A 15,779-nucleotide genomic window follows, 5' to 3' on the forward strand; every position below is an offset into this window, starting at 1 on the left:
CAGGCCGGGACACTTCTTCCCCCTGCCCTCAACCCTGCTAGCCACAGCTCCCTTCACAAGGCCGCCCCGCCCCAGCCACTACACTCTCCTCTGTCCCTGTGCACAACGGCCAAAGAACAGGGTCTCCCAAACAAATGAAACGAGATGCCTGCCAGCTCTGGCCCTGCCAGCAGCCAACTCAGGAGATCTGCGCCTTCACTCCGGGATGCCCCCACCCCCGAGCTCCCAGTGACACATCCCTGCCCGCCACCATCACCAACGTCACCGCTGCCCCCCCAGGCATAGCGGGTGGCCTCCTCTGCTTCCGGCCCTCCGCCAAAAGGTCAAGCCCTGCCAAACCAGGAATGGGGCAGGTAGGCCAGAGAAGGCATGAGGAGAGCCCCGCCAACGAGTCTGCCTCCACCACTTTCTGGGGGGTTCTGAGGACCCGCAGCCCATGAGCGCCCGGACCCTGCTCCATGGCTCAACTCTTCCCAAGCCGGGGCCCGCAGGAGGTGCTGCGAGTCAGGGGGATGCTTCAGCAAGGAGGCCAGTCTTGGGGTGGGGGGGGCAGGCAGTGCGTGAGGGCTGGCCAGGGCACCTCTGACACTAAAGGGCCAGGGATAGGGCCCAGCCAGCAGCAGAGGGTGGCAGGGTCCAGCTGGGCAAGTTGGCAAGCAGCCCCCAGGCAGAAGTGAAGGCCAGGGCAGTGCCACCAGCTGCAGATTGGGTGAGAGCAAAATGCCCTCCTTCAAGCCGGAATCAAACCAGCAACCTAAGAACGTCTACGCCAGGCAGGCCTACAGTCCTCTGCTCTCCCAGATAAGCTAGCAAAGGCAAGCAGGTAGCTGCCACAAGGGTAGCTGAAGGTGGCAGGCCACACTTTCCTCAGGCTTCGAGGGCCTCCGTGCGCAGGCTCCCTCAGGCTCGGCTTTTGGGATTGAGAAGGCAGACGCATGGGCCTGCGCTGAGTGGCCCATTGCCGCCAAGCCAGGCCCCGGGCAGAGCAAGAAGCACTGTCTACCTTGGCAAGGTGTCCATTTCTGTCCCCATGCCAGCCCCTTTGGACTGGGCAGCCTCCCACAGCTGGGGCAGTGGCTCCTGCCTCTTGCCCAGCCTGGCTGCAGTAGCCAAGTGGAACTGGGGCCAAAGAGCCTGCTGGTGAGCTCTGCGCCCTCCTGCCCAGGTCCCCGTCAGCTTGCCAGGAGGGAAAGGGGGTGCTGGGCTCGGGCCCAGGCTCGGGGAAGTGGGCTTACCCTTCACTGGCGCAGGCCAGTGGCGCAACGGCTAATGTGTCTGACTGGATCAGAAGATTGTAGGTTTGACTCCTACCTGGCTCATGTGTCTGTTTTACCCAGCCAAGAGCTCTGTTGTGCCTCCTATTCACTGTTGCTTTTTTTGCCCAGCTGCACCATGCCCCTCATCTCCTTCTACACCCTGCTCTGCTCCCGTGGCCCTGTGCAGCAAGCCGGCTCTCCTGCAAGGTGCAGCCCTGGAGGCGGAGCTCCTTCAAAGACTCTCACCTGAGGCTTGCCTCTGCAGGGGTCCTGAGAGCCCGAGAATGTGCCCTTTGGCCCAGCCTGCTTTTCAACTGGGCCACAGCTGCAGGGCAGGCAGGCGGGGACAAAAAGCAACAAGCCTTACTGGAGAATGTGGACATCAATCCCACTACCTCTCACATGCTAAGCAAGCACTCTACCACCTGAGCTAATTCCCCAACACTGTGACAGGGCTGCTGGTACCTCTGCTGCCACAGACTAGGACACCCCTTCCCCCTCAACCCTGCCAGCCACAGCTCCCCTCACAAGGCCGCCCCACCCCAGCCGCTGCACTCTCCTCTGTCCCTGTGCACAACGGCCAAAGAACAGGGTCTCCCAAACAAATGAAACGAGATGCCTGCCAGCTCCAGCCCTGCCAGCAAGCAGCTCTGGCCTACCTGCCTTACTCCTGCCTTGTCAGGGCTTGACCTTTTGGCAGAGGGCCGGAAGCAGAGGAGGCCACCCGCTATGCCGGGGGGGGGCAGCGGTGTCCTCGGCGATGGCAGCGGATGGGGATGTGTCGCTGGGAGCTCGGGGGTGGGGGCATCCCGGAGTGAAGGTGCAGATCTCCTGAGCTGGCTGGTGGCAGTGCCGGAGCTGGCAGGCGTCTCACTCCATTTGTCCCCGTGCCCAACAGCCAAAGAACGTTCTAAGCCAGCACTCTACCATCTAATCTAATTCCCACCCTGCCACCATTTCTGGGCCACTGCTGTCCCTCAATCATAATGTGAGTCTGCCACTGCTTCGGACTCTCCATCAAAGATAAAGCTCTTCAAAGGCAGGAATTGGGTCGCTTTCTGGAGGGCAGCAGTGAAGGCCAAGGGCAGTGCCACCAGCTTGGGTTTGCGTGAGAGCAATAATGTCTCTCAGGAAAGGCAGTAACTGGCTTTCCTGCTAGGTGCAGTGGAGGAGGTGGTGTTCCTCCAAATACTGTCACATGGCCTGCCTCCACAGGGACTCCAAGCACCTGAGAACATTCCCTTTGTCCCAGGCTCCTTTTCAACTATGCCATGGCCACAGCAGCGGGAGGCTGGGGGAGCTACGGGCCCCACCGGATAATGCGGATATCGATCCTTCTACAACCTGCTCGGCTCCCAGTCTCCATTCAGCAAACCAGCTTTCTTGCAAGGTGCCGGGAGAAGGCATACCTTCTCTAAAGACTTGTGCAGGGACCACAAGCTCCTGTGAACATGTCCTTTTAAGCCAGCCTGCCTTTCAGTTGCGCCACAGCACAGGCATGCTGGGCCAAAAGTGAGCCATTCCACTGTAGAATACAGGCATCGATCCTACTACTTCTTGTATTGCTCTCAAGCACTTTGCCGTCTGGGCAAATTCCTTAGTTTATTCTACTCTGCCCCCCCTTTAATCGAGAACCTGTCCTTTTTCCATCCCATTGTTCACCAAGGCACACTGTGTCCCTTCATAAATGCTGTACCAATCTCTTCTTAAATGGTGCATGTGTTAAATGAAATATTGGGTTTCAGTACTTGTTTCTACCGGCTCTGTGTTGTGTTTAAGTGCTGCAAGAATTCACTCATGCTTTTCTGACGTGTTTTTTGCATCCAGTCATTTCAGATAGGATGTGTTTTAATGCCCAGCTAATACTCAAAATTATAAGTTTAACATATTCTTTTCTCCCCTCTAGTTCTCCTGTTTTTGTATAACTACATCCCCTCCTTTTTTGGTTTTCTTGATCCTAATTAATATGACCTTCAAATAAAAGGTGACTTCTCTCTACCACTAGAGATCAGCACTGGTTAGAAAATATGTTGTATGAAAATCATTCCTGAAATGGAATGTGTCCTAGAAACTTAGCTTAGAAATGGCCTGGGAAATATGCCTGAAGTCTTCCTTCTGATTTCCTATATGGGTATTCCTTATTTAATCAGGCAACTTTAATATATATATCACTTTAAAAAAATGCTCCCTGTGGGACCATCCCCCTAAGTGGGAATGTCCTTTTGCCTGGGGACAAATAGAAGCGGCATGTATTTGTGCCTCTGCTATTTGTTCCCAGGCACACCTGTTTAGGCACACTCTGGCACGCAGCTGATTGCCCTGGGCCTGGCAGAGGAGGCTGGGGCCAGTACCTGGGCTGGGGGCCTTACCAAGATTGCTGGGAACCTCCAGTGGCAGCAATCCAAGAGCACAGAGCTTAGCTGGCTGCCTAAGTGTTCCTCTTGCCGGACACCTTCTGGTTTCAGGCAGTGTGTGTTGCAGCCATATGCACCATCCTGCTCTTTTTTGGCACAGTTTTTCACAATGGGATCTCCTTGTGTCAAAAAACTGCCACACTGCAAATTATCAGCACAGGGGACTTGTGTACATGCTGCACATGCAGTTCACAGTCCTGCAGATGGCTTAGCAGTGCCACAAACCACACATGAGCACTCATAGGGACATGCCCTGCTGGGTCCACTAGGACAGCGTTTCTCAACCCATGGATCATGACCCAAAAATGGGCCATGAGAGTATATGAAAGGGTCAGCCTGTGAGGGGCTCTCCATGCCCCACACACCCACCCCTTGCTGCACATGCTATGGGACTGGGACCTGGGGGGTAAAGGGCAGAGGGTTGGGAGTGAGGGGCAATGGGTTGAGACTAGCCATCAGTGTTTACAAATGGATCCTGATACAAAAAAGGTTGAGAACCACTGCACTTGGAGGCATATGCCTTTAACCTTGATGAAGATACTTTTGATTATTTGGATGCACTAAATAAGCTGATACTCTTCCTATAAAATGGCCTTTTAAAAACTTTTGTTGAAAGATGACTTAGAATCTAGGCTTTTACCATGTGTCAATTTTCAGTCTAAACATTTTTATAACATCAACTAAAGTATGTGTTTAAAATATTAACTGAAGTCTGGGTTTAATATATTACCTAAAGCAGTGATTCTCAACGGTTTTTTTACCAGGACCCATTTGTAAATGCTAATGGCCAGTCCCAAGCCAGTAAATAGTTTAAGTAGAAAACAACCCCCTGGCCCTGCCCTCACCCCAACCCACAGCTCTAGCAGTGGAGGTAGCAGCTGGGCCATGATGACAGGGTAGAGCCACAGCCCAGGGCACAAGCAGCGGGCAGTGGGAGGGGGTGAGGGCAACATGTCCTTCCTGTCCCCGCTTTTACTTCTCTCACTTTTGGCACCACAGCTGGAACTCTGCCAGCCTACAAAGGGAAAGCCATATTTTTCTGTGATGGTCATGACCCTTTCAAATATTTTTGCCACTCACTTTTGGGTTATAACCCACAGGTTGAGAAATGCTGACCTAATGTATTTAACATAATAGAATTAAAGTACGTGTCCCTTTATATATAATAGAAACGCTACAGTCATACCATGTCCTGGGAGGACTTTTCTGTAACATTAGAGATATGTTTTAGGGCCTGGCATAAATCCCTCTGGGTATGTCTACATGTTCATTAATGATATTTAATGACAGATACTAAATGTGCTGTAATTGGCACTACTGCGCATTAGCGCAGTCTTTTTGTGACATTAATGCACAATAAACTAAATCTACTGTGCATTAGTACGGGTTTTGCCCACTGCACTAATGTGCAATAGAATTAGTCTATTGCACTCTAAGTGTCTCATATAGATGTACCCTCTTGGGAGCAAACTTGAATTCTAATATCTACTTTTAAAATCCCTTTTTTATTCAATGTCAAAAAGCTTGAGAGGTAAGAAGCATGTCGCTTTATAAATAAACTGGGAAGTATATTTTAAGGTTGGTATCTTAACCCTTTTTATTTAAATGATATTTTGCCATTGACTTCAACAAAGCTAAGATTTCACCCTATATTATTTTTATTACTGAAATTTATTACTGCTTTTATATATTACTGCTATTACAGCTATTATCGCCAATGTTATAACTATTAATATTATCTAGTCAAATTTAGGATCGATCACCATTATTTTTATCACAGCGTTTATCAATTTTCTCACAAAAGCTTCCCTACACACCCTGCTCTTTCTTGAAGTCTATCCTAAAACCTCCCCCTGCCCCAACATATACACTTTCTGTTTCCTTTGCATTGCTTGCATTTAGTCTTTCCATAGACCCTTTGCATTTAACTCAATCTACATAAAAACTGAAACAAAAAAAGCAGAAGCCAAACTTTCTGTTCAAAATGAAAATGCATCTACTAATATAAGTATTTATAGCAAAAATACCATTTTCCTTCTTTCTCTCTCTCTCATGTTTAAGAAAATTGGCTCTGAAATATCATCCTGACAAGAATCCTGACAATCCAGATGCAGCAGAAAAATTTAAAGAGATCAACAATGCTCATGCCATTCTGACTGACCTGTCCAAGAGAAACATTTATGATAAGTATGGATCATTAGGGCTGTATGTGGCAGAACAATTTGGTGAAGAAAATGTTAACACATACTTCATGCTTTCAAGCTGGTGGGCAAAGGTGAGTGATAAAAGAAATGCCATATTTTCTATTTAAGAGTTTACTGAGGAAGCTATGAAATCACTCAGCCTCCTAACTTGGTTTAGCCCGGATCCTAAAACTTGTTCCATTTAGGTGGTTCTTTGAACATACCTGGAGGCAGCTGTGTCCTTGAGCAGGGGTTCCCCCTTCAGGCTCAATAAGAACAGGGCCTTAAATCTTAGAAGCTGCATTAAATGTCATGAATGTTTAAATACTGCCAAAGGCAGAATTAAGCTCTCCCTCAAAAAGTGCTAGTCAAGATTTTTCCTTTGCTCTTTTAATTTACTAAATACTTAAATACAATGCATGTTTTGTGACACTTTGAGACATTAATTATATTTGAAACTGGAGCATCAGGTTAATTTTGACTTTCTTTTCAATAATGACTAAATAAAAATGACTCATTTCTCAAAAATGAGAGTCCTACTTGTGTGACAACCACCTAATAAGTTATTACAGTACAAATTTAGCTGTGTACTTTGCTATATATAGCACACAGCATACGTAAGCAATAATAAAACATAACACAGTGTGTGATTATAGTGTCATATATATGCACACCTTCAGTATACTGTGAGTGGGCAGGAGAGAGGAAGTAGAAGAATAGGTGAGAACTGCAGAGAAGAGGAAGAAAACAGGAAAAGACAAGAATGATACATCAAAAATTGGCAAACTGATCGAGGAAAAGCATATTTTGAATGTTCTGATGACATAAGAGCTCTGCTAGTTTGGCATATTATGTAATTGTAACCCTGTGATGTTTTTGTGTGTAAATATATCATAAATCCCCACATTTCAAATCAAAGTGTCAGCAAGTGTAACAAGCCAGCAGCACAAATATGGAAAATCCCACACTTTGGTTTCTATTCACCTTGCTATTTCCATCAACAAAATCTTAGGGGAACAAAGATTCCAGTGGTATAAATGGAAAAATTATCTTCATTGTGTGGCCCAAAAACACTGTGATGGAAGGCAATATGAAAGATCTGATTTTAGAACACAAGAACATAAAAATTGCCATCCTGGATCAGACCAGTGGTCCAATTCATCCAATATCTTTTCTCCAAGAACCTCTACTTGGCTGGTTTCAAGAGGACAGAAAGGCATAATTCATACAGCAGGGACAGAAACTACTAAAAGACAAATTAATTAATCAGGCTTTCAAAACTAGACATCTAAAAGTCTGAATTTGTGCTAATAAATGAGGATAAGCTTGGACAAAATCTCCATCTTCAGTGGCTTCGTTTAAATTTTGCAGCTGCCCCCTATTTAAATCCAGTTTAGGCAGCTCATAGGTTCCTGCTGATGATGCCCCTTGTTGCACTCTGGACTTCTTTTGCTGTTAGTTGCTTCTAGTGCTGGATGAGCCTTCTTTCTCTTTGCTTTCAGCCTCCTTGCACCAGTGCTGAGTTCATGGAGAGTGAAGAGGCACCAACAAACTCTTTAGCAGAAGCTTGTGTTGGACTATATAAATACAAATAGATAATGAATGTGGACAGGAGAGTAAGAGCAGAGACAACAGCTGTCATCTTGATTTACAAGCCAAGAAATCCTAGAGGCTGTGGGAGGGCTTGGGAGAGAAATTTGTATTCTGTTTTTATAGGATTGTCTTCTGGAGATCCGCACAGATGTGTAATGGGACTGAGGTCCCATTAAAATAAGTTACTCCAGTCAATGTTTTTAAAACTCCTGTGAAAAACATAGGAAAATTCCAACATTTTTAAATACGGTCATTGCAAGATTATTACAAGCTGGACTCTCTTTCCCTACCCAAGAAAAATTTGCTTATTTCCAGAGTATAAACACTGCAGGTCATCAAAGGCTCTTTTCCCATTTCCCCAATCATGCTGCTCTTTCACCTCTTATATCCAGATACTGGGGCTGGTAACTAATGAGTTTCCTTCAGAGCTTTATACAGCAGCCATCATTTGACTGTCTGGGTATGTGTACACAAGATGCTTTACTGAGCAGCAGACTAATCTACTGTGCAGTAAAGTGTCACCAATAACCGTGCTAATAAAATACTGTGCGGTAAACTAATCTACTGAGCAGTTAGCTAGTAGATGTAAATATAGATACTAAGCTAACTGTGCAGTCAATACTATGCCAGAGGCCCAGTACTGGCATTACTCAGCTCCCAGCTCTGGGAGCCAAATCTCTGGAAGCCAAATCAGCACAAGGACTGGGTCACTTTCTGCTAACACCCTGTCCCAGCGCTGTAGGGCTCCCAGCTCCCCACAGGAGCAGGGAGCTGAGTAATGCCAGGACTGGGGGGTTACCGATGGGGCAGCTAGCAGCAACCCCCCAGCTGCGTGAGGAGTCCCCAGTCAACTGAGGGGCAGCTGAAAGCTGTCTCACTGGTGGGGTAGCTAGCAGCAAGGGATTCTCCACCCAGCTGAGGGGGCTTTGCTAGCTGCCCCATGGGTGGATTTGGGCAAAGGACTGGGCAGATTGGGGCAAGGGACTTTTTCCCAGCCCTGTGCCTCAATCACCTGATCAGGGCACAGGGCTGGGAAAATGCTGCAGGGGAAGGGCAGGTCCCAGCCAGCTCCAAATCTCTGTGCATCACGGAGCCTAGAACTGGCTCAGAACTACCTCAGACCTAGACTGGTCCTGACTACCCGCAGGCTGTGCAGGGAAGCCCCGCTGGGCACAGGGCTTGTTCCCATATGCAAGGGGCAGGATTGCTCTGCAGCAGCAGCTTTCTCCCTGCCCAGTGCACATCCGGACACCTCCCAGTGTGTATGGGGCCAGGAGACAGCTGCTGCTACAGCCAGCAAAGCTCTTCTGCCGGCCCCCAGAGTAGCACCCAGAGGGAGCTTGGATCTCCCCCTGGCTGCTACAGTACAGAGCAAGGTAGGAGCAGCCCTGTGCCAATCAGGCTGCTCCCATTGGGTGGATCCAGATTAGTGTAGACGTGTAGCGTGCAGTGCCGCAGACCCATTTGTGGTGCTGTACACTGCATGCACTGCAACTGCAGTCATTTCCCATGCCGCTATTTTGTAGCATTGGGGAGGATTGGGGGGTGGGGGGTTGTGTGTCATGACTGGGAAATCCAAGTGTCAAAAAAATGCATGCCTTAAAAAAACAGAACAGTGCACATGGCAGCAGCATACACCACCAGAAACCAAAGCCAGGCCGGCCAGAGCCAAACTCCAGCTTCTAGCCAGTCTCTGTGTTGCTGGACTGCCAGAGCTGAAGCCCCCAGAGGCCCTTAGAGCCCGAGGTAAGTCTGCTGGGGCCAGCTTACCTGGAGCAATGTGACACATGCCAGAGCACTTGCACATGTGTATTTCCCCGGGACAAGCAGCAGTGGCACATATTGTGCTGTTTGTGCTGTTTGTCCCCTGGGGAAATACATGTTTCTGCTTATGTGGGCATGCCCATAGGGAGCAAATCTGTTCCCAAGAGGGAGCACATGCAGATATGCTCCTGGGTAGGCACAGTAAACCTACATTGAATTAATAGCACGTGTAGACACATCTGAGGCCTAGTCTGCAATACAGGGTTTTACCAGCAGAATTCAAGTTCTGCCTATGTATATCCATACTTAAGATTTTTTTACAGGAACAGAACCCAATTTTGTCTTCCTACGTCCACACCAGAGGATTTACTAATGTAGCTGCTGTAGTAGAGGTTTGATTTTTTCATATCCTTTGTCCAGCACAACTTTGTAGCATAGATCCAGTCCATGCTGTGATACTAGAGTTATATCAACCCCAGCTATGGCTATAATTGCTTCTGCTACAGAGGCAGTGATTAACAATTTACTATTTCATTCAAAGCCACACCCCTTCATAAAATGGTTGCAGCACCATCACAAAAGCTGCATGTAGAGCAGACCAAGGTAACTCCTGGTTTACCAAATGCACCCCCAAAAGTGATATTTTAAATACTGGAAATGTCATTCAAATCCAATTTGTGATGTTGCTGGATGATGCATTTAAGGATATTTGTAGCTCACTTGCTCTGCTATGGTTGTTTCCCCCCATTACCACACAAATTATATAAGCAGACTAGTACCTCTGTCCAAATGTTTTGGGATTTATTGAAACGTCTAGTAAAAGTTTAGCAGGCAAGTTTACCATGAAAGAAGGAATAACCTTTTTAATGAACTGCAACTAAGTCTGACTCTGTCCCATCTTTTGAAAACATCTAGTTCACTTTGTACATATTTGCAGGATTACCATTGGCCTTGATCCTGTAACACACTCATGTGGTTAACTTTAAGCACATGAATAGTCCCATTGACATAGTGCTACTGACAGAAGTGGGCTGCATCCAGACAAGCATGGCCATGCAGTGCCATATACTATATGTTCAGTTGTTCTTCATGCTGCAAGGGAGCAGTACGAGAGGAAGAGGGTTTGACCCCTGGATATCCCACAGAAAAAAAAGCAGAGCAGCATGTGTTGGGGCAGTGTGCGCTGCTGGAAGCCAGAGCTGGGTCACCCGGAACTGTGCTCCAGCTGCCAGCCAGGCTCTGTGCAACAGGATTGCTACTGCTGCAGCCCTGGGAGCCCCCCCTCCCCAGGACCCCAGGTAAAGCAGGTTACCCCATCCCACCTGGGGTGAGCTGCCACGTGCCACAGGGCATATGGCACAGGCACTTTCAAAGGACAACTAGTGGCAACCTAAGGTTCACCGCTGCTAGTTGTCCCTGGGGAGCCAAATGTCCATGCATGCATGGACGCAGCCATAGGGTGCAGACAGAAGTCCAGCTCCCAGCTGTAACACAGAACAATTTCTGCAAAGTGTGCTGAGTTACAACATTACCCCAGACCAAACAGAAGTTTACTCTTGGTTCCAGGAGAAGGGGCATCTGGCTGCCAGCTGCAGCCTGCAGCCATGTTCCCATGGCAATCGCCAAGCTCTCTGCTAGCCCTGGCTGTTTTCAGAATGTGAGGGGGGAAAGGCAGTAGAGAGAGCTACAGTTTGGAACATGTTTATCTGGTACCTTATGCAATGAGGGATCAGATTTTCACCCAATCAACCATTTTTTAAGCTATTTGCAGCCATGCACTTCATAGATTTCATAGATTTCTTAGTGACTAGGGCTGGAAGGGACCTCGGAAGATCGAGTCCAGCCCCCTGCCCAAAGGGCAGGAAGTCAGCTGGAGTCATAGGATCCCAGCAAGATAAGCATCCAAATTTCTCTTGAAGGTGTTCAATGTGGGTGCTTGAACCACCTCGGATGGCAGGCTATTCCAGACCTTGGGGGCTTGGACAGTAAAGAAATTCTTATGTTCAGCCTGAAATGGTCTTGCAGTAGTTTATAACCGCTCGACTTCGTCATCCCTTGGGGCGCTCTGGTGAACACCGCAATAAACTTATAGGTGTCCATCAGATCGCCCCTGAGCCTGTGTTTTCTGAGGCTAAAGAGTCCCATGTCTCTCAGCCTGTCATTGTAAGGTCTGTTTTCCTGACCTCTGATCATGCACATGGCTCTCCTCTGGACTCTCTCAAGCTTCTCCACATCATTTTTAAATTGTGGAGCCCAAAACTGAACGCAGTACTCCAGCTGCGGCCTCACCAAGGCCGAGTACAATGGGAGAATGATGTCCTGGGATTTATTTGAAAAGCATCCATGGATGCAAGCCAGCGTTTTGGTTGCTTTACTAGCCTCAGCATCACATTGAAGGCTCATGTTGAACTTGTGGTCAATCATGAGCCCCAAGTCCTTTTCATCCATAGTGCTAGTCAGCGTAGCACTGCCGAGCCTGTAAGGATGCTGCAGGTTTTTCCTCCCAAGGTGGAGAACCTTGCATTTTACGGTGTTAAACACCATCAGGTTCTCATCCGCCCATTTCCTGAGCCTGTCTAGGTCAGCCTCCTGTCCTCAGGTGTGGATGCTTTACCCGAGTTTGGTATCGTTGGCAAACTTAGCCAGTCCGCTTCTGACTCCAATGTCCACATCATTAATGAAGATGTTGAACAATATAAGTCCAAGGACAGAGCCTTGGGGGACCCCTTGTGTTTGGTCACAGCTGTAACCTGCTTTCTCTGTGGCCAGATCAGGTGAAAATTGTCACTTTGTCTGCACCCATAAACTGGTATAAGTGATTGGAAACCAGTTCAGATCTGGAATCCAGCAGAAGTTCAGTGCACATAAACCACTTTCAAAATGGCCAAAACCAATATAAGATAAACCTGGATGGATATTGTATCAGACTCAAATGATTTAAGTTCAACGGGGTTTATTGAACTTCTGTCCCAGATCTCTTCCAGATTTAAGTTAACTAACACTCCTCCAGCATCCCAGGATGTTTTGCACCTCCCTTCAAACTGCCCCTTCAGGGTGGGCAGACCAGTCTTGGCCCAAGCTGCCTGCTCCAACCTGCCAGGGAGGCATGCTCTAGCACCCTGCAGCTTCTGGCCTGGGCCATTGCAGGCAGGTGGCTACATTTCTGGAATCAAAAGTGAATCTCTGTTCACTTGTTTGTCCATTCAATATATGCAACTTAGACTAACCTGTGAAGACTGAATTGATTCAGCCTCCGGCTTTTTGATTGTCTGTACTTAGCTCAGATGAGCAGGGCAAGATTAACCCTTTAGTAGGCCCTAAGCAAACAAACTGGTGGGCCCTGGGCTAGTTGAGACCTCCCCTCCTCACCCTGGCACTGACACCTGCGGGGAGCAGGGCTTGGAGATCTAAGAAGCAGCCACCACAGCGGCAAGGCCAGCAGAGGGGAGGGGAAGGGAAGGGAGGCAGATGGGTTCATTTGTTCTGCCTCTGCATCACTCCATGTTGGGTGTGTCAACACAAGATGTTTTACTGTGCATTAGACAAATCTAATGCACAGTAAAACATCACCATCTACACATGCACAAGAATTACTGCACCTGTAGGTATAGGCACTAGAAAAACAGTACATTAACTAAGGCACCACACTGCATGTATAGATGCTGACTAGGAGCAAATTGCTCCCAGTCAGCCCAGGCAACAGGGAGCCAAACTGCTGCCTGGCTAAGCCCAGATTTCTGCAGGGGAGGGGAGAGCTGTCCCAATTTGGCTTGAAGCTCCATCCCAGGTTGGGGGAGATCGGGCTGGCACCTGGCCCCAGGGATAGGGGGAAGCTGTCCCAGCTGGACAGTCAGCTCTCTTCCAGCTGTGGGGGGAGATAAGGCTGGCCAGGACAGCTCCCCCTGCCCTCTGGAGCTTGGAGCTAAGCGCTTATGCCCTGTGCCAGCCTGGGGCTGGGCTCTGGGGGAACCTAGAACTCCCCCTGGCTGCTGCAGGAGGGTAGAGCAGGGCAGCAGCAGCCCTGGACTGGGCTTCTCTTGTCAGGCCCAGTTTCCTCCCAACATGGCTGCACATGAAGATGTACACCTGGGAGCACTTTCATGAGCTTGAATTTTCTGCATAAAAAATGCAGGTACATTAATTGCACATGCCAGTGCACCTGCTGTTAATTTGATACGTACATTATTAAGGAAGAGGCAAGGATTTCTTAGGGTGCTATATTTTCTTGGACCAACTATGTAGTTAGATGCTTTCAAATCTAAGTCATTCTTCATTATGTCCTGCCTAACTCTATCTCAACTGCATAGTTGGTCCAATAAAAGATATCACCCTATGAAATCCTTGCCTCACAAAATTTATGGACCATCACAGCTACAACACCACTCTTACACTGTCATTATTAAGCCATGCATTTTATTCCAAACGATTAATTTATAAGTGAAAACATTCTGCTTAGGTTGAACTGCATTTGTTAAATCATTTATACAGGTCTCTATTTGAGTTTAAGGGTCAAAATGAAATTTACTGTAAAAAGCAAGCCTGACGGCAATAGAATTGCATCAACTTTGCAGCACAGCTTTATTCCACATTTGAGGCTGGATTTTTTTCTCTGTTACACCGATGTTTTAACTTAATTGAAATCACCTTTGATTTACAACAAGATGTGTGAGAATGGACTCAGATGTTCTGTTGTTGTGACACTAGCCATTGGCCTCTTCATTTTGTCTTTTCCTCTTAATTTGTTCTTATCAATATTCTATCAGTACAGATGTATCTGCAAAGAGATCTACTTTCATGAGTCATTTGGAAGGTGGGTCTGGTTTTGCACTTCCAAAATTTTCTAAAGGGCTTAGAGCCAATAACTGGAAACAGATTTTCAAGAGCTCAGAATTGGGTGGGGGAGGTATTTGTGTTGAATTGTTCTGAAAAACTCACCTTACGTTTCACAAAGTAAGCTGGTAGTAGATGAAAGCCCTAATAAATCTGGCCCTTATGAAGGCATTTGAATGGTAGTTGAACTCTTTTTGGAAATGTGGCTCTAGTTGCAACTGTGGAGCACTTGGAAACCTAGCTGTGAGTTCTTTGGAAAATCTGACTACTTGTGTCGTATGACTGTAACACATTGTCATGAGCTACAGAAAGTTCACGTGCTCATGGGGATTTCCCTTTTGTTTAAACTAGGGCCTATTTGCAGTTTGTGGCCTCTTGACCGGCTGCTACTTTTGCTGCTGTCTGTTCTGCTGTTTCAACTGCTGCTGTGGAAAGTGTAAACCCAAAGCCCCAGAAGATGAAGATAATGAATTCTGTGTGTCTCCTGAGGATTTGGAAGAGCAAATTAAGACAGACGTGGAAAGAGGTATTTATTGTTGAAAGAGTATATACAGCAAACATAGATAATACTTTTTTAAATGTGGGAAAATAGGTTTATTGCCATAATTTGGGGCAGCCCTGTTAACTTCAGTGGAGATATGCTGTTTTACACTATCTGTAAACCTGCCATGTGGCCACTAGGTCAAAAGCAAAGCATATTGTTTATATAAATCAATGTTTCCCTGGAGGTTTTATTAGCTTGGTTAGACATATGGATATTAAAGAGCCCAAGATATTTCAAAAGAGAGATTTGCCTGGCTGTCAATAGCCAGCATGTCCCCATACTCCAGCAATGTGCCATACCTGATCTGTCTTCTACTAGAGGGCTATCCAAATGTTGGCAGGCCTGTTAAAGCAACTTTTATTCATGTAAAACAGTCTTGTTGACTTTGTTGAGTCCATTCACTCAAGTGAGGGCTGCAAGATAGTATCTAGGATTCTTGGGCTTTATTGTGGCTAAGAGAAAGTGCAAGGTGATTATTATTGTTGTTGTTGAAATATTAATAACAACTGTCTGGCATTTTCTCTTTCTTACAGCAGAGCCCATTAATATTGAATACTATCTTGCAACTCTCACTTGAATGAATAAGCTAACAATAATAATAGTAATAATTTGGAAGTACAGATATCAAGTGTTTTATACTTTTGATCAAATACTTTCCTTCCTGTTCAGAGGTAGCTCAGAACTTTGCCTTTCTTTTGTTAGAGCAGAAATAGGTGTAAAACTTTTAGAAGAAGGGCACTGGCACAGGCTAAAATGAAAATGTTCTGAAACTCTTGCCTCGAGTAAGAGAGCACAGTATTAATGAGACCTTGCATTTACTATAAATAAGAATATGTTGCTCTGTGAGTGAGGACCCACAGCAGCCAGATAAACCTTTCTCACATCCTGCTGGGCTTAAGTGAGATAGTATTGAATAATTTTAGCCACCTGCTTGGCACTCAGACTGATGCCTGGTATTATTATACCCATTTCCCTTTTATTCAAATAAATATGCCTGGTATTATTATACCCATTTCACTTTCATTCAAACATTTACCAATCTGCTAGGTTTAAAAATTACTCCAAAACAGATTAAGATTTTGTTAGTACCGGGTGAACAAGATCTCAAGTGCTTAGGAAGGGCCAGAAATAAGCTAAAACATTTTCTAGATCATTTATCTTTTTTTATTTTTATCATATTTTCCCACAAGCTCAG

At 46.7% G+C, this 15,779-nt stretch overlaps 1 protein-coding gene across 1 annotated transcript in view; it reads left to right on the forward strand.

The window, feature by feature from the left end:
- Positions 1-15,779, forward strand: part of DNAJC5B (DnaJ heat shock protein family (Hsp40) member C5 beta) — a 49,242-nt gene that overhangs the window by 28,353 nt on the left and 5,110 nt on the right. The window contains exons 4-5 of the mRNA XM_019548710.1: positions 5,732-5,945; positions 14,392-14,566. Of these exons, the coding sequence (XP_019404255.1) occupies positions 5,732-5,945; positions 14,392-14,566 (389 nt within the window). The remainder of the gene's footprint in view (positions 1-5,731; positions 5,946-14,391; positions 14,567-15,779) is intronic.

This window comes from Crocodylus porosus, unplaced genomic scaffold, assembly GCF_001723895.1.
Source record: "Crocodylus porosus isolate Cpor-Errol unplaced genomic scaffold, CroPor_comp1, whole genome shotgun sequence".
In the NCBI taxonomy this organism is placed as follows: Eukaryota; Metazoa; Chordata; order Crocodylia; family Crocodylidae; genus Crocodylus; species Crocodylus porosus.